The sequence below is a fragment of the Xyrauchen texanus genome, chromosome 33, assembly GCF_025860055.1.
Source record: "Xyrauchen texanus isolate HMW12.3.18 chromosome 33, RBS_HiC_50CHRs, whole genome shotgun sequence".
In the NCBI taxonomy this organism is placed as follows: Eukaryota; Metazoa; Chordata; class Actinopteri; order Cypriniformes; family Catostomidae; genus Xyrauchen; species Xyrauchen texanus.
The window spans coordinates 10,501,620-10,525,791 of NC_068308.1; the positions used below are offsets into that span (position 1 = coordinate 10,501,620).

General features: G+C 37.7%; 2 protein-coding genes across 5 annotated transcripts in view; one reads left to right on the forward strand and one right to left on the reverse strand.

Moving 5' to 3' along the window:
- Window positions 1–53: 53 nt before the first annotated feature.
- noc3l (NOC3-like DNA replication regulator) lies at window positions 54–22,073 on the forward strand. The gene is made up of 21 exons (XM_052102804.1): window positions 54–187; window positions 7,173–7,389; window positions 7,485–7,611; window positions 8,150–8,307; window positions 8,387–8,443; window positions 9,567–9,694; window positions 9,778–9,939; window positions 10,029–10,122; window positions 12,077–12,252; window positions 12,342–12,470; window positions 12,717–12,848; window positions 14,414–14,494; window positions 14,616–14,716; window positions 14,839–14,911; window positions 15,966–16,029; window positions 16,112–16,183; window positions 16,333–16,514; window positions 17,746–17,874; window positions 20,162–20,259; window positions 20,346–20,430; window positions 20,514–22,073. Exons 1-21 carry the CDS (start codon window positions 179–181, stop codon window positions 20,634–20,636), a joined length of 2,397 nt encoding a protein of 798 aa, XP_051958764.1. The 5' UTR covers window positions 54–178; the 3' UTR covers window positions 20,637–22,073.
- The window catches only part of plce1 (phospholipase C, epsilon 1), a 164,683-nt gene continuing 162,584 nt past the window's right edge, over window positions 22,074–24,172 (reverse strand). For all 4 annotated transcript variants that reach the window (XM_052102800.1, XM_052102803.1, XM_052102801.1 and 1 more), the window contains one exon: window positions 22,074–22,240. In XM_052102800.1, the coding sequence (XP_051958760.1) occupies window positions 22,083–22,240 (158 nt within the window). In that variant the 3' untranslated portion in view covers window positions 22,074–22,082. The remainder of the gene's footprint in view (window positions 22,241–24,172) is intronic.

A 24,172-nucleotide genomic window follows, 5' to 3' on the forward strand; every position in this document is an offset into this window, starting at 1 on the left:
AGCACTAGGTGGCGCTCAACGGCGTGATAACGTCAGTCTCCTCAAAGTGAATCTCTTGGTTTACTTCCTGCACATGTGCTCAGTGTGATGAGAAAATCCGCATGCAGTGATATTTTTGTGTGTAAACGATCTAACGCTTTGAAACTTCATCGAAAATTAATTTGGATCACTTATCAACATGGGCCCGGTAAGTTATTTTATAATGAATGTACAGACTCATGCGCAGCTTCTGTTTGACACGAGTCTCAGCTTTAATGAACTGCAAATGCACGACGTGTGTATAGTTGGAATAGTATAAAGAAAAGAGATGTTCACAGAGCTTTTTACTGTGCTCGTGACATTGATTTATTATCACTGTTCAACATAATATGAGGGCTTGAAGTACAACGTAAAGGACATCAGTAACAATTGTAAATAACAGATGAGATTCCCTTTGCCCGTACTGTATGGCATCAGCTTGTACTATTTTAACCCCTTTTGTACCACATACGATACTAGTCAACATTTACTCATGTCTTATTATTCTAGAAAACGTCTTAAACTACTGTTTCATATTATACTCGTCCAGTCAACTTTAACTGTATCATGCTTATCAGTCTATCCCCTTCATATAACATATGACAATAGTATATTTAAAGATATCTGCTTTATTAGCGACAAGTATGATAGTAAATTGTCCATGTAAACCATAAACACGTTTTTATATATATATATATATATATATGCATACAACGGTTAGTTCCGGTCCTCGATCTGATTGGACGAGAGAGGTTCCATGAGCGCTGATAGTCCGACACCATCAGCACTCCGACTCTTCACTGTGTGTGTCACTCCGCTTGTGTTTGTGCTGTTCTAAACTAAAGTGTAAGAGTAGTGCATATACAGGTCCTTCTCAAAAAATTAGCATATTGTGATAAAGGTCATTATTTTCCATAATGTAATGATAAAAATTAAACTTTCATATATTTTAGATTCATTGCACACCAACTGAAATATTTCAGGTCTTTTATTGTTTTAATACTGATGATTTTGGCATACAGCTCATGAAAACCCAAAATTCCTGTCTCAAAAAATTAGCATATTTCATCCAACCAATAAAAGAAGTGTTTTTAATACCAAAAAAAAAGTCAACCTTCAAATAATTATGTTCAGTTATGCACTCAATACTTGGTCGGGAATCCTTTTGCAGAAATGACTGCTTCAATGCGGCGTGGCATGGAGGCAATCAGCCTGTGGCACTGCTGAGGAGTTATGGAGGCCCAGGATGCTTCGATAGTGGCCTTAAGCTCAGTATCCCACAGATTCTCTATGGGGTTCAGGTTCTCGTTGTGCAGCGTTTTTTGCCACACTTTTGCCTTCCCACAGACTTCCCACTGAGGTGCCTTGATACAGCACTCTGGGAACAGCCTATTTGTTCAGAAATTTCTTTCTGTGTCTTACCCTCTTGCTTGAGGGTGTCAATGATGGCCTTCTGGACAGCAGTCAGGTCGGCAGTCTTACCCATGATTGCGGTTTTGAGTAATGAAACAGGCTGGGAGTTTTTAAAAGCCTCAGGAATCTTTTGCAGGTGTTTAGAGTTAATTAGTTGATTCAGATGATTAGGTTAATAGCTCGTTTAGAGACCCTTTTCATGATATGCTATTTTTTTGAGATAGGAATTTTGGGTTTTCATGAGCTGTATGCCAAAATCATCAGTATTAAAACAATAAAAGACCTGAAATATTTCAGTTGGTGTGCAATGAATCTAAAATATATGAAAGTTTAATTTTTATCATTACATTATTGAAAATAATGACCTTTATCACAATATGCTAATTTTTTGAGAAGGACCTGTATGTTAAGAGCTTTTTAATTACATACATGACTCTCTCACACACACACACACATTCATCCTTGCTTATCCAATAACTTGGTATAAACAGCACAAGCCATAATACTATTTCTGAAGTGACATTACTAACGGAGGCTTGGACGCATCATTTGGTTTGAACCAGCAATGGCAGCTTCTGATCTGTCGCGTAAGAAAGTAGTTCCATGCACAAATTCGTTTTTATGACCTTATATATAATATGCACTTTATAATATGCAATTTCAAGACATATTAATTGAATACATGGAATTGGTTTAAAAAAAAAAAAAAAGAAGCTAAAATTTCAAACCCTTTACTGTATTCTATTATACTTTACTAGTCCTGCTCTGCCATAGCGTATCAAACTATCTTGGTTAAACCCTTGCAGTTTCAATTCACACCACTAGTCAGTTCCTTTGTGTACCATATCGTGCTATAGTAGTCATCTTACTGCACAACACGGCCATGGAAATCATTAAGAATTTTTAAATATTGTTTTCAAGGCCTGGAAAATACCTAAAATATTTCAAAGCATAGAAATTGCTCTTTGTGAGTACAATCTGTGTAGAATGATTGATTATAATCTCATCCAGTAATCAGGAACTGGGAAAGTCATGGAAATGAATAGATTGACCAAGGTATAGGTTTATTTCCATATTATTGAACATAAGCCAATCATTGGCCTACAGTTCACATCAGTCTGAGATTTATTATTTATAAGAGCTTGTCTATGGATGCGCCAATGTACACCTGCAACAGACGGATGCTTTTGGACCACCTCGGTTGCATTGCGTCATAAACGTTCCGTTTTTAGGTCACTGTGTCAAGTTAAACAAAGTTTGTATTACCCAATCAGAAGCGTTTCATAGGAATGTATAGGGCTAAGCACAACCCTTTAACTTGGTTAATAGTGGATATTCAACAAATAAATAGACTAAATAACTATAACCGCTTATCCCACAAAACTAAGTAATAAAAAACAAAGAGCTCCAATACAGAGTAGCAAAATAAAAAAATGCTTATGCGCATCCTGTACGCAGATTCGGTGTAAATGGAGCAGGGAAATCCTCACTCCACATTCAGAAACATACGGCTGTTAGATTATAGATACTGTGGAGGAACAACATTTACTTCACAGCATCCAACAGTTTGTAGAGCCTTTTATAGCTTAAATAATTATTAATGCTGTGTCAGACAATGTATAACAAATAAACCTGTGGTTTATCCATAATAACAGGAACATTACCCTCAATCGAGATTTGTAACAGAATCTATATTTTCCCCTTCTCTACTTGAAAATATACTACCGTAGTCAAATCCCTACTGTACCACATCATAATATACTTGTCAACCCTACTGTTTCTAACAATACTGTACTAGTCAACATCGTACTAGTCTTGTGTAGTCAGACCTTTGACTAAAACGGCAAAGTTCGGGAATATATTGCAACTTCAGTTGGCAAAAAAAACGACATCGAGAGTGGTTCGAGAAAGCATTTTCTACTTTTGTGTGCTATGTGCATCAGACGGTTGGAGAACAGACTATGGGCATGCCATTTGAGGCTGAAACTAATAACATTTTATTGACCCATATCAAAATATTCTTGTCAAATCAGATGCAAATGTTGTTCTGTTTTATGTGCTTATTTACATGCTGGTATGCATCACTGGTAGGGGTGGGCAATATGACAATCATACATAAAAATGTATTTATATATAAAATAACCATATTTGTAATGCTTTTCGGAACTCCAGTCAGTGAATAAAATACTTTATTAAAACCACTTCCTCTTTATTTGGAACAAGACAAACAATGTCAAAGTAACTAAATAAATAAAAATCAACCTTAACAAAATGCTACAGTGAGGAAAATAAGTATTTGAACACCCTGCTATTTTGCAAGTTCTCCCACTTAGAAATCATGGAGGGGTCTGAAATTGTCATCGTAGGTGCATGTCCACTGTGAGAGACATAATCTAAAAAAAAAAATCCAGAAATCACAATATATGATTTTTTAACTATTTATTTGTATGATACAGCTGCAAATAAGTATTTGAACACCTGAGAAAATCAGTGTTAATATTTGGTACAGTAGCCTTTGTTTGCAATTACAGAGGTCAAACGTTTCCTGTAGTTTTTCACCAGGTTTGCACACACTGCAGGAGGGATTTTGGCCCACTCCTCAACACAGATCTTCTCTAGATCAGTCAGGTTTCTGGGCTGTTGCTGAGAAACACGGAGTTTGAGCTCCCTCCAAAGATTCTCTATTGGGTTTAGGTCTGGAGACTGGCTAGGCCACGCCAGAACCTTGATATGCTTCTTACAGAGCCACTCCTTGGTTATCCTGGCTGTGTGCTTCGGGTCATTGTCATGTTGGAAGACCCAGCCTCGACCCATCTTCAATGCTCTAACTGAGGGAAGGAGGTTGTTCCCCAAAATCTCGCAATACATGGCCCCGGTCATCCTCTCCTTAATACAATGCAGTCGCCCTGTCCCATGTGCAGAAAAACACCCCCAAAGCATGATGCTACCACCCCCATGCTTCACAGTAGGGATGGTGTTCTTGGGATGGTACTCATCATTCTTCTTCCTCCAAACACGGTCAGTGGAATTATGACCAAAAAGTTCTATTTTTGTCTCATCTGACCACATGACTTTCTCCCATGACTCCTCTGGATCATCCAAACGGTCATTGGCAAACTTAAGATGGGCCTTGACATGTGCTGGTTTAAGCAGGGGAACCTTCCGTGCCATGCATGATTTCAAACCATGACGTCTTAGTGTATTACCAACAGTAACCTTGGAAACGGTGGTCCCAGCTCTTTTCAGGTCATTGACCAGCTCCTCCCGTGTAGTTCTGGGCTGATTTCTCACCTTTCTTAGGATCATTGAGACCCCACGCAGGTGAGATCTTGCATGGAGCCCCAGTCCGAGGGAGATTGACAGTCATGTTTAGCTTCTTCCATTTTCTAATGATTGCTCCAACAGTGGACCTTTTTTCACCAAGGTGCTTGGCAATTTCCCGTAGCACTTTCCAGCCTTGTGGAGGTGTACAATTTTGTCTCTAGTGTCTTTGGACAGCTCTTTGGTCTTGGCCATGTTAGTAGTTGGATTCTTACTGATTGTATGGGGTGGACAGGTGTCTTTATGCAGCTAACGACCTCAAACAGGTGCATCTAATTTAGGATAATAAATGGAGTGGAGGTGGACATTTTAAAGGCAGACTAACAGGTCTTTGAGGGTCAGAATTCTAGCTGATAGACAGGTGTTCAAATACTTATTTGCAGCTGTATCATACAAATAAATAGTTAAAAAATCATACATTGTGATTTCTGGATTTTTTTTTTAGATTATGTCTCTCACAGTGGACATGCACCTACGATGACAATTTCAGACCCCTCCATGATTTCCAAGTGGGAGAACTTGCAAAATAGCAGGGTGTTCAAATACTTATTTTCCTCACTGTAAATATAACAGTATGCCACATTTGTTAACTTTTGTTGACAAATATTATTATTATTATAAAGTTTGCTCAAGAAACTTAAGATCTCCTTAAAGCAGTGCGCCAAAGAAACTAAACATAATTAAAAAAAATAAATAAATAAAATTCCAACGAATAAACACTTCTTGAAGAAAATAAATATCACTTCATGCAAAATAAATAAGTAAATGAGCCGAAGTTCATCTGTTAGCTTTCATAATATCCTTTTGCGTGCTTTATTTTGTGGTGGTAAAACAGATTGCTTGTATTATGAGTGATTATTGTTGTGCGAAACTGTACACCATTTTAATAACAAGATCCTCTTCATTTTCTTGACCTGTTTGGGAGTCATTCTGTTTTGTGAGATTTCTTTCTCCATTTGGGGTTTTCCTGGGTCAAAAACAACAGAGTAGCTTGAGTTCGGAAGTCTCCTGTTTCTGGAGCACAAATATAATCTGGGAAGCATGCTGGACTTGCACGCACTTTGTATCTCCAGAGACAGCGCACCCTACAGTCACGTGAAACATTTGCGAGTCAGTTGAGAAGAATATTTAGTACTTTTAAAGCGCCAAACACGTGATGAAGGTCATTAAATTAACCCATGCTGCACTAGGGTTTCACGGTATACCACGATCTGAAAATTCACGGTTATACCATGTACATTTGCTTATCTACAGTATTAAGGGAAAAAAATGCAACCGGACGGTGAATCTCACATGCACGGCGTCCTCGTCTGCCTGTCAGACGCGTCAACTTGCGTCACACACAAACACATGCAGCGGAGAAAATGTCAGAGAGAAGCGAGGGGAGGGGGTCTGACATGAGTGTGTGTGAGTTAAAGCAGTGTTTCTCAACTGGTTTATTCGGACTGGGTCGGGGACAGCAGAGAAATAACAATGCCATGGTTCTCCCATTGAAGATATTTCTGAAGCCGCACAAGTGATGTCCTATTTAGGACTGCTGAGGCAGATTTAATGATAATCTCGCAATCAGCTAAGGGCTTCTCGTCTGCATTTTCGCACAAGTGTAATGGAACCAGCTCGCGATCATGATCTGCTCTTATCTCTGGCGCACGCATGCAACAACCGGGCTTCCCTCGATATTTCGGAGTGCAGACCTCAAAACTGATGTGACCAATTTCAATTCTTGTGAGACTTTTCTAATTTAAAGCATTATGGAGGAAGTCAAGTTGAACCTCTCAAACAGTAGCAGTCCTGACATGCCAAACAGCACTGAGTTAAAGTTGCAGACAGGAGCAGTAGGCCTGTATGTTAATAATTAATAATCATAGGACATTACTTTAAAAGCTCACACAGCTGATGTTATTTTTCATTTAGTAGTTAATTTAACATGCTATGCTAACATGTAAACTAACATGCTTTAGTTATATAACATGTTATAGTTAGATGCTATTTTTTATCATGTTTATAATTCAGTCTATTATTATAATTCTGTTAGCTTTTTTATTCTATTTATTTTCAAAATGGAGACTTTTTTTAAACATACTTAAAAAAAATGGTTTAAAGTTTCAAAATATAATAAAAGTGTTTACTAAAAAAATAAAATAACCCTTCTGTTTTCACTGATAATAGTAATTGTGTAATATCGTATACCTTGAAATCTGAGTATCTGAGGCTGTTATCATATGGTGAAAATCTCATACCGTTGCAACCCTATGCTGCACTCATGGATATTTATATATCGCAATATACATGATATAGCAAAATCTCTGTCAATTGGCACTTAATATTGTTGCCGTTATATAGAACGTCATATCGCTAATCACTAATCACTGGTCTTATTGACCACTTCTGACTGTGCTATAATGCCTCTTTCAAATTAGGCTTCCAAAAAGAACAAAAAGAAGAGGCCTAGCTTCCGGAAACTGCTGAAAACCAGCAACCTGAAGCTAGAAAACAAACAGAAGAATCGGCAGTTTAAGCAGCAGAGCTCAGCTAAGAAACATCGCAAAGAACAGAGAAAACTACATCAAGCCATCACAGATGTCACCCATCAGACCCTCAAGCCTCTGGAGCGCTATAAAACCAAAAGAGTTGGGGGTAATGCCTTATACATTCACCTTACTGATGCTTTTCTGCAGCGCTTGTGCTCAACGTTGGGATTGTTGTGATAATTGTTGGTCATTTAATCACAGAGGAGGAAGAGGATGAGGAAGAGTTCCTTGAGTCTCTGCCCATAGATATGTTGGAGGAGGATGACCTGGAAGAGATCAAAGCAATGGCACAGAAAGCCTCATTTCTGACACGAGATCTCTCCTCATGGTAAGCAGCACCTTTTTAATTAGCACTGCAACTAACAACTATTTTGATGATTTGATTAATCTTTCAATTATCGAATGCAACAAAACAGTTTAACCCTCCTATGGTATTGAAAAAGAACATCTCCCTTTTGTATTCGCATCATTTTTGACCAGAAGCGTCAGATGTGTAAACCTTTTTTTTATGACGATAATGATTCCATTTCTTCTTCCCTGATGTAGTATCAATAACATTATTCATTTCTTTTGAGATGTTATGCTATTTTAATCTTATTTACCATTAATTTGCATATACAAATAAGCTAATTTTTGAAAAAGAAAAAAAATGGACAGTTCTATAAACTGAAACAAAAAGAACATTTGAGAATGTGATATCAATTGGAGGCAGATTGCTTCCATCTGTTGAACAAAATATAAATAACATGACTTGAAAATCATGTTATGCCAGTAACAGTCAGTAAGTAGTCTGATGGCTTGTTGTAACCTAATTTTGGTCATCTGCTCTCTTTTTTTTCCCTTCTTCCCTTTGTGGAATCACATAGCGCTCCAGTGCATGCTAAAAAGCGCAAGTCCGATCAGCCGGTGGAGACGTATGAGAAGATGCCCAGGAAAAGGCAGCAAAATGAGGAGAAAGAGCTCATTCACCTGCTGCCCCTTAAAGACAAGAGAGGCTTGATCCCTCAGAGCATGGAGAAACCTGGTGTGTTTGTGTGTTTATTTGATGCTTTACAATACAGGATATTTAGTTATTAACTGGGCAATTTGTTTTTACTCTATAGTTGTGCCAGAGGCAGAAGAAGAGGAGGAAACAAAGGATCAGGATCAGATGGAGCAACGTTAGTGTTGATTTCTCTACTTATTTTAATTGCAGTCCATTTAAATTTTTATGTTTAAGGTGCACTTAATTAGTCTTTTGCTTATGTTTTACTGGATGATATTACAGTGGTTTCAGTGCTCTCACTGTCATGTAAAACAGTTACATTTTTGGAGTTCAGTATTACCTGCATATGTATTTTAAATATCTTGACTTTTTTTGTCTTATTTGGATATATTTGTACACTAAAGCTGCCTTTTCATTATCTCTGTGATATTTACATACAACTGTCGCATTTCTCTCCCTAATGGCAGTCGTGATGACGTTTGCTCGGAATGAATTGTATTAGTTGCGAGGGAGAAGGCACTCTTGAATCTCGATGTCAGAGCTCCCAGTCTCTTGACACCAAAACATGTAAATGAAGCTTTGAAATTGGCTAGTAAGGTTGTTGGTTTCGTAAGTTTGTTTTCTGAGGTATGCTACCAAATGTCCCAATGACATTACTGTGTGTGATTTTGTTGAACAGATTTTATCAGAGTTTTTATTAAATTTTTTACATTATTATATATTTTATTATTATATTACATTGTTTATCATCCAAGCATCCAAACCTCAAATCAGATCAGAAAATTCCTCATCCGGAGCTGGTCAGAAATCCATGCAGCCCTCGTGTGACTCTCCATTGGAAACGAATGATTTCTGTCATTTGTGAGATTTAGTGAAAAGGCGGCTTAAAAGTCTTAATTTCTAAGTATGCATACTAGTAGGATCACTTAAATCTTTGAATATAAATACAAATGGAGATCTGCCCCAGCAGTCTCTAGAAAACTTATCTTATTTCATGACTTATCCAGTAATATGGGGAAAACAAATAATGTAAATTCAACGATCAAGAGAAGTATACTAAGACCTATTGGCATGGATGCATCATCACACAAAGGCAACATATTTTGTTTACCAATGTCGTTGTAGATATACCCTGTTTGTGGGAGTATTTGTCACCTTTGATGCATTTATTCCACAACCATAACTTGCCTATAAATGGTGTTTAAATGAGTATTGCGCTGTCATATGATCTCAACAAGTGAGATGTAAACTTGCACAGATCACTTTTTTTAGGATGATTTTTACAAATTTGTCCACAGAGGAACTTGTGAGCACTCCATCATTAACCCCTCAAGAGCAGTTAGAGCTGCGCACACAGAAGCTGATGGAGAGGAAGTTACGAATCGCAAGTCTAGCATCAGCAATACTAGCAGATCCACATGCTAATGTAAGACCTGTTTACTTCTGTGTATTATCTGCATTGTTAGATGTATGAAGACATTTCACACGTTTGCCATCTTGATGTTTCAGATCAAGAAGCTGAAGGAGATGAGGGCCATGTTAATGGAAACCGACCCGTGTGTCGCCGTCACTGTCAGGAAGTTAGTCATGGTCTCCCTCATGGAGGTGTTTAAGGACATTGTGCCGTCATACCGAATTCGCCCCCTGACGGAAGCTGAGAAGGCCACAAAGGTGCAGCACCCGTTTGAATGATGTTGTGAAGAATGTCATGTCAGAACCTGTACTGACATGAACTTTAAACATCTCCGTTTCTTCTGCAGGTGAAGAAAGATACGCAGCAGCTGAGAGAGTTTGAAGAGGGGCTTGTCAGCCAGTACAAATTCTACTTGGAGAATCTGGAACAGACTGTCAAAGGTAGAATTAGGGATGGGTCAGGATGGTTGACTAGTATTTAAATTTTTTTTTGCTTTGATATTTGTGATCTTTGTTCATTGTGTCAGGGTTTTAAATGGGATGAATTTAGAGGTACAACTTCTCAGAGAGGGTTTGCCTTGCGTTAGCTGTTAGACATGAATCTTACGTCGTGGAAATTACATTTAAATTGTCATTTTGGCCTGGAAAAGCCATTGAAATAAAATCTTAAAAAGTTCTAAAAATGTCTAGGGCTTGTTAAAAATATTGTTATTCCGATTAATCGGGATCTTGAGTTGAACTATATGACTCTATCTGGCAACGTTCTACAAAACGAGTACATCACTCTCAGATGTGAGCAAATTTCATGTGATTCAAAATGTCTGTGATTAGCCACTGGCTCTTAAATTTTCAGATTTCAGCTCACTGGTGATTGAGTAGAATATTAGCAGAAAATGTTTGCACCTCGGGAACTTTCGTTGGGTGTTGAGAGTAAAAGTTTGGTTGACTCGTTCTGTGTAATGTGTCCAAAGACGAGATCCACACAATCCATTTGTCATTAAATAATGTCTCTTTTAATATTCTATCTGTTCTTTACAAACAAAACATAGCTGTTTTTCAGCTATCAGGCCACTGCGAGTCAGGACTATCAACTGGCCATTTATCAACTATTACCTTGAGACCAAAATCAATCTGCGTTCCCACCATCGGGCCAATAGCCCCGCAGCGTTGCCCTAAATCCGCCCTTAAACCTTGTGTATTGATTTAAAAAAGTTACTCGGATGTCCTTAGAGGACAATAAAGCCTGCATCAAAAAACTGCCATAAAAATATTACATATTAATATTCATTTCCAATTCACTGACCAACATCAGTCCTGATCATAACTACCAAATATTCATTCATTTTCAGGATTTTAACCCCTTTAAATGTCAGTTTGTTTGAACACGAATATTTTTTTTTTTTACGAAAAATACAGCAACAAAAAAACAATAGTAAAAAAGCATGTATTTGCTCCATAGGCTTAACATGAGCAAAATGGTGCCATCTGTTGGAAAATATTAAAAGTTAAAATTTTGAAACCAGGGCTCCAGAATGAAAGCATAATATCATAGAATTCGTGATTACATGCTTTAATGGCACTGGGATCAAATATTGTCATTTCAATGGGGACATTTTTTTCCTGAAGGTCCAGAGTGTAACTATTTTGTGTACACAGTGTATTATAGATGTATTATAGGAACTGAGGTTGAAATATCAAAATTCTAAATACATTTGTAAATATTAGCTAGCTAGCAATTTGAGTTGGCTCAACTCACTGACTGTAACTGCGATGGTGTCCCGAGTGGTCTCTCCACTAACAGCTGGACGATGTCCCAGCATTCCATCCATGATCTCAAACTATGGAAAGTTCTTTATTTGGGCACCACTTTGTCCATTGTGTGTTTTAATGAATTTGTACTGTGCTCGCAAATTTGTATTTTTCCCTAACCTGTACTGTTGTGCACTAGACTCACAACCTGGTCTTGGTGCTGACCCTCTGACCTGACTCAATGGAACTCTGCCTTTGACATTGACCACACCTAAATCCCCAGTTGGCCTTGTTTGGCCCAAGGGTAAACGGCAGGCCAAAGGCCATTGTAGTTGGCCCCAAGAAAGCCCAGATGGGTCACAATGAAGCCCCAGAGGACTAGCACACCCTCATTTGGCCTAAAAGTGGAAATGCAGCTTATAGATCCTTAGGGTACGAATATGTCCCCAAAATGAGTTGAAAACTCTAACTAGAGGTACAAAAGAATTTTCCTTGAGGGGTACCACCCCAGTGATGGCCCATGTACCTGAGAGTGTATGTAGAATAGAGTAGAAGGTAGAATATGTGCTCTTTGTTTTTGTCCATAGCATCCCATCCAGTGATTGATTCTCATCAGTCAAAGAGCTGATCTAATGCTGTGTTTCAGACTGGAAGCAGAAGAAGCAAAAGGGCAGTCAAGCCGTGTCTCTGCAGTGTTATAAAGGTCTTGCTGAAGTGGCCATCAGGTGCATCTGTGAGCTGCTGGTTGCCCTGCCACACTTTAACTTCCACAACAACATTATAGTCATGGTAGTGCCCCTGATGAACGACCCCATCAGGAAGGTCAGTCTGCCAGCCGTCAACTCTACATGTTGAGGATCTTTCACGCGGAGGTTTCTGTGTGTGTTATATTGTTGTCATTTTGTGTTCAGGTGTCTGAGATGTGTTGTGAAGCGGTCAGGAAAATGCTGAAACAGGATAAACTGGGTCAGGCTTCATTAGCAGCCGTGAAAGTTATCTCTGGTATGATCAAGAGCAGGAACTATGATGTGAAACCAGAGGTACAGTGACATTATACTGCTCTAAAACATAGTTACAGAATACTTGTATATCACAGCTAGAGATGCTCGAATACACTGCGTCAGCAATAGTTTGTCCAAAAAAATATAATTCATTATTTACATTCCAAACACATATGCGGTTATATTTCCAGTGATAACATGTTCGCTTATGTCTGTCTTATGGGATGTTGCTGCAAAATGTTTGAAAATCTTTTTTATTGTTACTCTTATGATGCTTTTATAAAGGTGCTGAAGACTCTCCTCTGTCTGAGGATAAAAGAAGTGGACATGAAGAAAGATACTGAAGATACTGCGCCCAAAAAGAAGTTCATGACATTCAAGGAGAAGAGGAAAAGTCTGTCCAGGATGCAGCGGAAGGTCTGTGTTGAGATAAATGTCCTAATAAAAGTCAGATGTGAAATGGTGTTTTTTTTTTTTCTTAAAGTCTCAATTAGTTTTGCTTGCTCAAAGTGGTCAACCGATATTAGTTTTTCAGTGGCCGATACCAATATCTAGAAAGCAGGGTGGCTTAAGAATGAGAAAATGTTTATATATATGAAACTATTTAATGATAGCAAAATTGCTTTATAAGATGCGCACAAAGGTGTTGAGACAATACCGGCTGTCAAACACATATAGAGCTACACATAAATTATACAGGTATTTTTTTAAAGAGTCTAAATAGATGCACAACTTGTGTATGTGTACACTCATATGAAAACTGATAATTCACAATTTTCACAGAAAATCAACATGATATTGAAGTTACTTGTATGAATATAGAACTCAATTGTCTTGTAATATGATAGTAAACTTGTATATGAAATAATTAAAAAAATGTGATTTACTGAGGAGCAAAAAAGAAAACTGACACTATTACATATCTGGGGTCTTTAATGACCCTATACACTTTTGGTAATGAAGCAGTTTTTACATTTTTGCCGTGGAATGAGTTCCCGGGTCACAAAAGACCCGAGGTATATATTAAAGGGTTCATTTGTCTATAAACATGCCGAACATTGTATGTTCACTGGACATTTATGTAATTTCTTTCTTCTAGCACATTCTATAGTGTGTTTAATTGAATTCTGTGGTGGAAATGACTGTTTTATTTTTTTTTACATTTTAGAAAGAAGGCTAATTTCATAGATAACAATATTTGTGTCCTAAATACAAACAAATAATAAAAAAAAAAATTCACACTTTTTGCATTTGGCAAAATTACAGCTTGATTGGAAATCCCTCAATAAAATAATTTGCTTACAAATTGATAGAAATACATTTCACACAATAAATATTGAAATGAATTGTTTATTTAACTCTTTGTGTAGATTATCATAGTTTTAAACAGGAAATCATTTTTAATGTATTGATGAATTTTCATAGTTTAATATTGGAATTCTGAAGTTTTGTTGTGACCTTTATATAACAAAATGAAAATGTTTAGATCTGTTAGTTTTCATAAATCAACCCCTACAATATCGACTGACAAAACTGGCGGATGCAGTTGATAGCCAATGGCCATAATCTCAAAATGGACAAATATCTGCTGAACAAACTGTCTTGCTGATAATTGGGATTTCAACAAACCCTTAACCCTGAGTAATTTAGTGTATAACTTTTCTAGATTATTTTCTTCTGCTAGACAAATAAATGGGTGAAAAAAATCCCAAAGACTTGGTGTACATTTGAAGCAGTTACCCAAGCCGTATCTAGGGACCAGAATATCATAGAGACTTATGAGTGGGCTCATAAACGACCACCCAGAAGAGCATAGTGACATGCTAAAAAACTCAGTGCACATTAACAACCACAAAGCAATGCTTTGGCAACCATCTACAACACCTTAGCATAGTGTTGGGGAGTTTTGCACAGGCAAGCACCACTCATACCTTCTTCAGAAAATGTAAAAATCCATTTCACAATCTTGTTTTCCTCAATAGTGGAAGAAAGCCGAGGAGACGCTGCAGAAAGAACTTCTAGAAGCTGAGGCTTCAGAAAGCAAAGACAAGAAAATTAAAATGGTGAGTGATACTACAGTAGGTGAAGATAATATGGAATAGTTGTTCTGAATGGATCATCATGTGTAATGCAAAGCTTCCAGAAGTGTCTAAGAACATAATCCATCACCATCTTTGATTCCAGCATACAGAGACGCTAAACATCGTGTTCCTCATCTACTTCAGAATACTGAAGAAAGCTCATAAATCCATCTTACTGCCTTCTGTTTTAGAAGGCCTGGCAAAGTAAGAGAGAGATTCTCTGTATAACCCCTTTATTAGAGTACTATTACCTTTTTATTGAGTCAGTGTTTCTCAGTGTTCTGGTTCATTTCTGAATAAAATCATTCAACCCTGTTTCCCTGCAGGTTTGCTCATCTGATCAATCTGGAATTCTTTGATGATTTGTTAGCGGTGCTTCACAGCCTCATCATGTCGGGTGTAAGTATTGCACATTTTACTCAATGAGAGGGAGTTTTAAATGGACTTTTTGGAAATGACAGTACTACATTAGATGGTCATTTTATTCTAATGTGGGCTGATATTGAAAATGATGGAATTGAAAACAGTTGCCCTAAAATTTTAAAATTACAACTATCAGTGGATTTAATGAAATGAATTATGTGATGTTCCAGTTAATCATATACAGTAAAATGATATTTGACCCTTGTGAATTGCTGCACAGAGGTTTAAAGGGCACAAATATCATATAATATATTCTTAGGCCCTGAATGCAAATACTTTTGGTGCTAAATATAATTATATTCTATATATAAATAAATATTTATTGAATAGCGAAATTTCTTTGTTCAAACATCGAAAACTTTTGAGTGTTGAATGAGTACTTTCCTAACAAAAAGGACGCGCTTCCAATATGTTAACACCCCATCTTCAGCAGCAGCCAGGTACAGCATCCCACGTCTTTTTCCTTTGTTAATTAATCCTATTACTGTAAAAAAAAACTTCAGTATTAAAGAACTCTATTACTCGTGTCTATCAATACTATCAAGACTGAGGTAAGTTTTGCATTTACCGTGCATTTGTTTACCTCAGCTGTTAGTGTGTTGCTGTTAACCCTTTAGACCTGCTCTCTTGTTTAAGGCTACGACTTGTAGTATACTGTAGCTTTAAATGCTAAAACCCCCCTCAAAAAATCCTATTCCAAGTCCATTGTGAAAGGTGTTACAGTCAGAAATGTTGGTCTTCCTAAATAAAGTTTGTAGAATAAACAGTATGTCAAGCCAACATAACTTTTGGTCCTACATATAATAATTGAAACACTTTTGTCTTTGTTATAAATAGCACCAATAGTTATTGAAATTGGGGCCTTTTTTTCATTTAGGACTATTTATAAAATTTGTGTCCTCAACCCCCCTCAGATTTACTTAAGTTAGAGTTCTGATTGAGTTAGTCACCACAAGCACCATAACTTAACCTTCCCAAGACAGTCTAATAAGGTTTCAGTCACAAACTTTTCTCCTCTTTCATTTCCCAGGATTTAACGTATCGTGAGAGTCTTCATTGCATTCTCACATCCTTCCACATCCTCTCAGGACAAGGTTAGTACCACCCCGTCTCTGGTTTCACAAATATCCTGCCTTTTCTGGGCTGAAATATCTCACCGTGCTCTGTGTCCAACAGGTGACGTTCTCAACATCGACCCTTTAAAATTCTACAGCCACTTGTACAAAACACTGCTGACACTGCATGCAGGTACAATCTCCAATTTCTCTTTTGTTCTGGTAACCCGAGGGCACACACGGTGACACAGGGTTATTTAATATTAAAGCCTGCATCACTGCAACTTACCCTATGCATGCATTTGAGCTAATGCAGTTTTGCCATTGACTGATTGTTTGCAGGAGGTGCAAATGAGGACAGTGCAATCGTGCTGCAGTGCCTGGATGTGATGCTGACCAGGCGCAGGAAGCAGGTCACCCTGCAGAGGGCGCAGGCCTTTGTTAAAAGACTGAGTACGCTTAGTCTTCACACGCTGCCTGACTCTACCGTGGGCATCCTGGCAGCCAATAGGACGTTGATGCATGTGAGCAAATGCTGTTTCTCAGTTACAACTGTATTAAATTGTTTTTAGCTTTAGTCTTAGAATGTTTATGTTGTATTGATATGAGTTAGGTAAATATACATTTGAAAAATGTATAAGTGAATTTATGACATTTAGTGTACAGCTGCAATTAATTAAATTAGATTCACTTATTGGCTCTGTTCCAAAACATGTTGAGATGCCTTTGTGTTTACAACATAAAGGGCTGTTCACACAGAACGTGATCTTGTATGTGTATGTACTGTTTCATTTTTTAATAAACTGCATTAATTTCCCTACATTTGGACTTCCGTCCACACTGGGACAATGTTTTTGTCTAGCGAAAACAAAGCTTTTCGAAAAGCCTCTCCCAAGTGGTCTTCACGTTATATTGAGAAAGGGAAAATTGAGATATTCAAAAACGATGATGGATTTGTTGTCCTGTGATGCAGTTACGTCCATTCAACCCAAAACAATAAAAATGGCGGCCCATATTGCAGTGGCGTAGTTGTGCTTGCTATTTACTTTGATATTGTTTTTAAAAATATTTTTTTCTGTACAACCATCACATTGTGTTTTAGGCCGTACATGGAAATGATGCAGGGCCATGCTGCTTCATTATTTTTCAACATTTTTCAGATGATTCAGTGTTGATGAGCAACTTTTAGAAAACGTTTGAAAACAGCAGGATGGACAGAGAGCATTATAAAAATGAACACGCCATTTTCAAATTTATTTGGATTAATGTGGACGTGGAGTTTTGATTTTTGAGACGCTGTCAATTTAAAAACAGTTCGACATTTATTAACGCATCTTATCTGTTGCACTCCAGCTAAGGAAGTTTGATGACTCAAATTAAACCTGATAAGTGACCGTTTTGAAATGCTGATAGGCAGCAACTCCGTGAAACATAAAATTAGCGCTCCTCATGAGAACGTGCAGTGTTAGCAGGTTGCTAAACTAGCATTGCTATACTTTTAAGTGCAAAAGTATTACACAAATATTGGGTAAAATTGTCCATTTAAACCAGGCACGTGTATTAAGTAAATAGGATCATATGTGATCTTATTTTGACTTTTAAAAAGTCATTATTTTGTGAAGGTATGAGGGCTTAATTAAAAGTAAGGTTAATGGTGATGCTCTCATTCTATCAAACAAATCCACCCAATTTATGTTTGTATATTACGTAACATGATTTATAAGGAATTAATACATGAATTATTTGTGTGTGTAGACCTTCCCTAAGTGTGATATCCTACTGGATAATGAGATGCAGGGCAGTGGCGTGTATCTCCCAGAGCTAGATGAGCCAGAGTACTGTAACCCCCAGAACACCTCACTTTGGGAGCTTCACTTACTGAAGGTAAAGCATAAACATTGACCGTGATATACACAATTTGGGAACTACAATCTTTGAGGCTTTGCACAAATTACTGGATGTGCATAACATCTGGCAAACTGTAAATCAGTGATTGAGAATGAGCTTGCTATATGCAAGCAATAATATGCATTTGTGAAATTGTGCGCTTACAAAATCTTGTGTAAAACAAGGTGATGTTATTCTTCTTACACATCAATCAATAGAGGAAAACCTAAGGCAGCATCTTTACTGTAACATTGTGTACTATGTCTATGAAATTGGTTAATAATCTGCACTACGGAACTTTGTGTGCACTAGCGACGTGGTTGAAACCTAAAATTGCAAATTACTTGCGGAGGAACGTATTATGTCAGTTGTGTTTCGGCACTGCTTTTCTGTGCGGATGAATCTCATGGTTTGAGGTTATCTGAACTTTCCTGTGATCACTTGGAGATATTCACCAGCAGAGCTGTAGTCAAAACGTGCTGTTTTCACTTTGATATTAATACTATTTAACTACACTAATTTAAGATATTACTTGCTTTGAGGAAGATAGACAACACTGCAGATCCTTAAAAAGACTTAAAATGTATTAAATTCAGTTTTCAAAATTTAAGATCATCAAAGATCTTAAATTTTGGGGGGAAAGACAGGAATCGTGATATGACCTAAAGAAATAATAGTCTATACTGATATTTCTTTTGTAATCTATTTACACAGTAGTAATTAGCACTCGCTGAGAAGTTTGCATGATTTGACTGCAAAAGCCACATCCAAAAACACTGGAAAAGCCCACTGATAATATTAAGGCCATGTCGTCATGGACATGATTTTCTAGTTAATTTGTTGGAAACCGCACAATGCAGGGCAGTTCTGTGTGCTGCTCATGTACATAAATCCCTAATGCGTCCGTGTGCATCTCGCAGCAGCTGCTGCATCAGAAGATAAAAATAAACATTTATATTTGCTCTAGTGGCAGCCACATTGGTCTGCAATCAGTCTGAAATCTTTTTTGGAATGCCCAATTCCCACTACTTAGAAGGTCCTCATGGTGGCGTGGTTACTCACCTCAATCTGGGTGATGGAGGACAAGTCTCAGTTGCCTCCGATTCTGAGACTTTTAATCCACGCATCTTATCACGTGGCTCACTGTGTATGACACTGCGGAGACTCCCAGCATGTGGAGGCTCATGCTACTCTCCGAATCCACGCACAACTTACCACATGCCCCATTGAGAACCACTTAAATGGCGACTATAGGATGTTACCCCGTGTGACCCAACCATCCCTAGTAACCTGGCCAATTTGGAGATCTGGCTGGAGCCACTCAGTGCACCCTGGAGTCAAACTCACGACTCCAGGGGTGGTAGTCAGCATCAATACTGTCTGTGCTACCCAGGCCCCCTAATCTGAAATCTATAAATACCAATCAAAGTAAATTTAATTGAGCTCTTCTCAGACCCCAGAGGATTAACTGCGACATAATTTGAGTCATACATTTAACAGAATTGTCCTTCAAATGGTTTCAGAGATATAGGCTAAATAAAAGACATAAGTTACCTGGCTGTTTACAATCAAAATATAATAAACATGTCATAACCAACTAAATGAAAAAGTTACACAGTTAATTCATCAAGCTACTATGGACCATTTCAAGCGGACAACATGAGACAACAGAAGCCGATATGTGTAGAAGCATTACGCCTAAAAAGAGACTTAATATCCAATATTAAAACTATTTTGATATGTTGTTTTTAGTAAACTGTAACATGAGACATGATGTGGGTGACTTGACTCAATGAAGTTCTTGATTTTAAGTTTTTAACCACGATGAAACCGCAATGCGAGCACCGTCTTGGCTGCACAAATGCCACATGCAATTTTACCAGTTGTCAGGCGCCTTGTTTAGATTCTATTACAGTGGAGTCTATTACACGATCTTTATGTTTTCGTCATGCCAGCCACCTCGGTAGTCCATTTTATACAGTAGTCTCTGTAGTAACATTCAAGCATATTGGTTGACTGATGTGTGTGCACGTGCTTGCTTAAACACAGTGAAACAACTCTGGCTACGTGCAGACAGAGATGTTTATTTTTCAATGCATCACAAATGTCATGGACCTGGCAAAAAGTCTGAGTAAAAATGCATTTTACATTAAATTGGACTTGTAAAATGTGCCCCAACTCTAGTTTCTTAAGGGCTTCTACTTCCCTGGAATTTGCCAATGCACCTTTCTGATAGTTTGATGATAGAGATTAAATGTAATTTTAGTCATTGTTTTTGTTGTAGACACACTATCACCCCATGGTGAGGAAGTACGCTGTTCATCTGATGGTTGGAGCCCCCAGTGAAGGCTCAGGTGCTCTCAACATGGAGCTCGGCAGAAGGTAGGCTGATAACTAGGTCAGTATCTCATTATGTGGTAATGCTTCAATGTGAATTATTACGATTTTTAAACATCTGCTCTCTGCAGGACTCCAGTGCAGCTGTTTGAAGATTATAGTGTTAAAGACATGACATTCAATCCACCTGTTGCAGGACCTCCCTCCAAGAAAAAGGTATTTCCTACTATCAATGCTTAAAATTAATAATTAGTATTGTAGACAAATTTTTTGTACAACCTTTATTTCTGTCGTTGCAGGAACATTTAGTAATCGGTCATGCATTTTTGGATTCTGACCTGAAAAGACTTACTGATGCAGCTCTTCAAACGGACTTTACAGAACATACAGTAATGGACATTATGGGGTGCAAATTAGAATAAGCCATTTTGTACTTGGTTAATCATTGGCTACACAAGTGTGTTGTGAAAATGTTTTCAACACTATTTATTGATGAGAGCAGTTTCAAGTAAACTGTGATATTGACATCACAGGATTGACAATATATTCCTATTTTACAAGTGCTGAAACCATCAATGCACTTCAAATAACATGAAACTCAACTGTTCAAAGTAATAAAACATACATTGAAAAGATACAGACATGTGTACCACATAATAAAATACACTTCATGGGAGTCTATCTTCTCCTGAAAAGTTAAAATGATTTAATATCTCAAGATAGAAGTTCTTAAAATCACAAACATTATACATGAATACAGTACGAACAGATAGAAGAAACATTCTTGCCCTTAAAAATAAATAAATTCATAATTATGTACTCTTTCATATGCACAGACAACCTGGGTTATAATATTAAATAAATTAGGGAAATAACAGAAAAGTCATTTTCAAATTCTACTTCAGCAGTGAAGTTTAGAAATCACATGAATGTCACAATTATATTGTTAACACTCAATGATGATACATATGGTTTCATTTAAAATATGCCCCAAAAAATAGAGGAACCATTTAATATCCTTAAAAGACACAAATATTTTAATTGCACCAACTAAGGTGACAGTTAGTTTCTCAAGTGGACTATGTTTTGTGCAAAAAATTGTCTTCTAGCTCTAAGAAATCTAAACCCATAATAAATGATATGCTTTAAAGAGAACATTACACTAAGAAAAAAAAAAAAGGCATTTCTTTAAATACCTGTTTGGCTAAATTCATGGCAGTTTACAGAAAGCTACAAGGTGCCGTTCAACATCTTGCAGTCATTAAAATGCGCAATGAAGGGAAACCAATTAAATTATCAACGAAAATATGAAGCAGCAATCAGTTGTGCCCATCCGCTCTAAACTCGAAATCCTCGTTCAAGGGATGTGAGCCCAAAAGAACTTTGAACAAACCATTTAATGTTGGGACTAATAAGTATAGTGTTTACCGAGTTGGGAACATTTTCTTGATTAATTTCCTCTATCCAAAATAGGGAGGCGAAATAAAAAAAATGGCAATGTGCAAAATCACGAAAGAAAATGAAATGCATATAAATGCATTCATCACTTACAGGACATTTAAAGTAGGACAAGGAGAACTGCAAACTCCTGCCTTCATCTAACATCCATGAACTATTAAAACAAGAGCTTGATAACCCGGATACAAACTGACGAAAAGCCTAAACTCTTTTCTCATCCTGTTCCTGCAATGATAAAGGCTCTTGCTAGCTCAACTGTATACTTCCTCCAGAGACTCTAGTTCTCTATGGGATGAGCACTAACCGGTTTCCGCTAGGCTGCTGTACACCAGCATTTTGAGAGCTTAACCTCAACAAACGAGCCATATGTGAGAGTGGTGAACACTTGAGATGCTGCTATGGCTCTGGACTCATTTATGCAGCTTCCAGTTCCACAGCAGAGGGAGGGACCAGGTGGAGGGGGCTTGGGCTTGATCACCGCACTCAGAGACGGGGTTCCCCACACGCTGTGTCTGAGAACCCAAGCGCCCTTCTGCCATCCAGACCTTCGGCCCCATCGACAAAGAACCTGGATGGAGAAACAAGTTAGTCTGATGCAGAGTTTGAGGTTTCATCTCTTTCAATTCATGTTAAAATCATGTTATTTAAATAAAAATGATCTTGCCCAAACTACTACTAAGTGGAATTCCAACTTAACTCAAAACTCTTTTTGCAACAAAAAATCTAATTACTAAAGCTGAAATAAATGCACTCGTATCTCCGAGCCGCCAAACACTGCTAAACTGCGGTTAATTTACATATTATATGCTGTCAATCATGTCACAATTAAAATTATTGGCCGTTTGTTGCAAAGTCCCACTCCTTTGAGAGCTCAACTAATCGTAGAGAAGCCATGTTTCCAGGCAGGAAATAAATAAAACAATTAGATTCAAATAGCGCTTTTGAAGCTCCCATACATTCCCCTGAAATCTAATTGAACTGGTATCTACCACAGACCAGTGGTTGCCAAACTGGGTGCCGCCGTGCAATCTGCTTAGTTCATTATTTTAATAGACACTTATGTTAAAAGTAATACCGGCAATACAGACGCTGTTTGACTACAGCCGACTGCTTTCAAATACTCAGGTGTACTTTATTTCTGCTATATGTGCTGTATTGAGGTAAACCCATTAATGTAACATGACAGTGTAAGCAGAGAGGACAAATCTCAAATATGTGCAATGTGTAAATGCAGACCTGCTGCTGTCATTGACAAGTACAATTTTGACTTAATTTTAACGTTTGGGAACCACTTCTATAGATTACTATTGGAACGCAGCTTCAATAGCGCACTCTGGGTCGTGTGTCCATGACCTGGACACATCAACTTCTGGCGACAAGCTGCCATGGCCGTTGGCAACAGAGATCGCCGTGGAGAGTGACAAGACAAGTTGAGAAATGTAAACTTTATGCAAATGACGAGCAACAGTGGAGATCACGTCACCCATCTGCTGTGAGTGTGAAATACTGGAGACAAATGCAGGCATGATTGAGAAGTTCAATGTTTCTGTGAGCGATTTCACTTTTCTATATCATTTTCCTGTAACCACATACATGGATATGGGCTAATAAAATGATTCGTGGAAAACCATGTTGGCATTCTGAGTGAGTTTGATTCATATATTGTTATGACATGTGTCTTGTTTAATGATATGGTGCATTAAGCACTGCTGCAGATTATATAAAACACTCTCCCCTAGAGAATGTTCATTTTTAGAGGCAAGAGAACTGATTCCTTGTCAAGTTAGAATAATATCTTATGTTTTGGCATTATCATCTGTAATCAGCATTATAGTTGTGCAGTCAACAGATAACGTTACAGCGGCAGCAGGAGCAACACCAAGCGTTAAAGCGGCTTAAAGAACATATTTGACAGATATTAAGGATTAATAAGACAGTCTGTTAGCACCTAAAATAGAGATACATTGCCATAATGTTCAGAACTAGTTCTATAGGAACTATAGGTTTAGGACCACAGAGATATGACCTTCTTTTTAACATTCCTGACCGTTACAGCGCTACCTATTGTCCGAACTCCACCAAAATAGGCACACTACTTTAAAATCACATGATGCACATGCTTGCTACTTTTGATGAAAACCAGATCATCATTTAGGAGTTACAGGCTTTTGGGTAATTAAGCCACACCCATATTTATCCTTATGCCAATTACCCTGTTAAAGTCATGCCAAATAATTGTATTTATTTTTGATAATTATTGATCGCGCTTTCCCACAGATTGTTTCTGTACAGGTTATGGAAGTACACGTGAGTATTTGAAAGCAGTCGGCTGTAGTCAATCAGCGTCTGTATTGCCGGTATTACTTTTAACATAAGTGTCTATTAAAATAATGAACTAAGCAGATTGCACGGCGGCACCCAGTTTGGCAACCACTGGTCTGTGGTAGATACCAGTTCAATTAGATTTCAGGGGACTTAAGTGGGAATGTATGGGAGATGA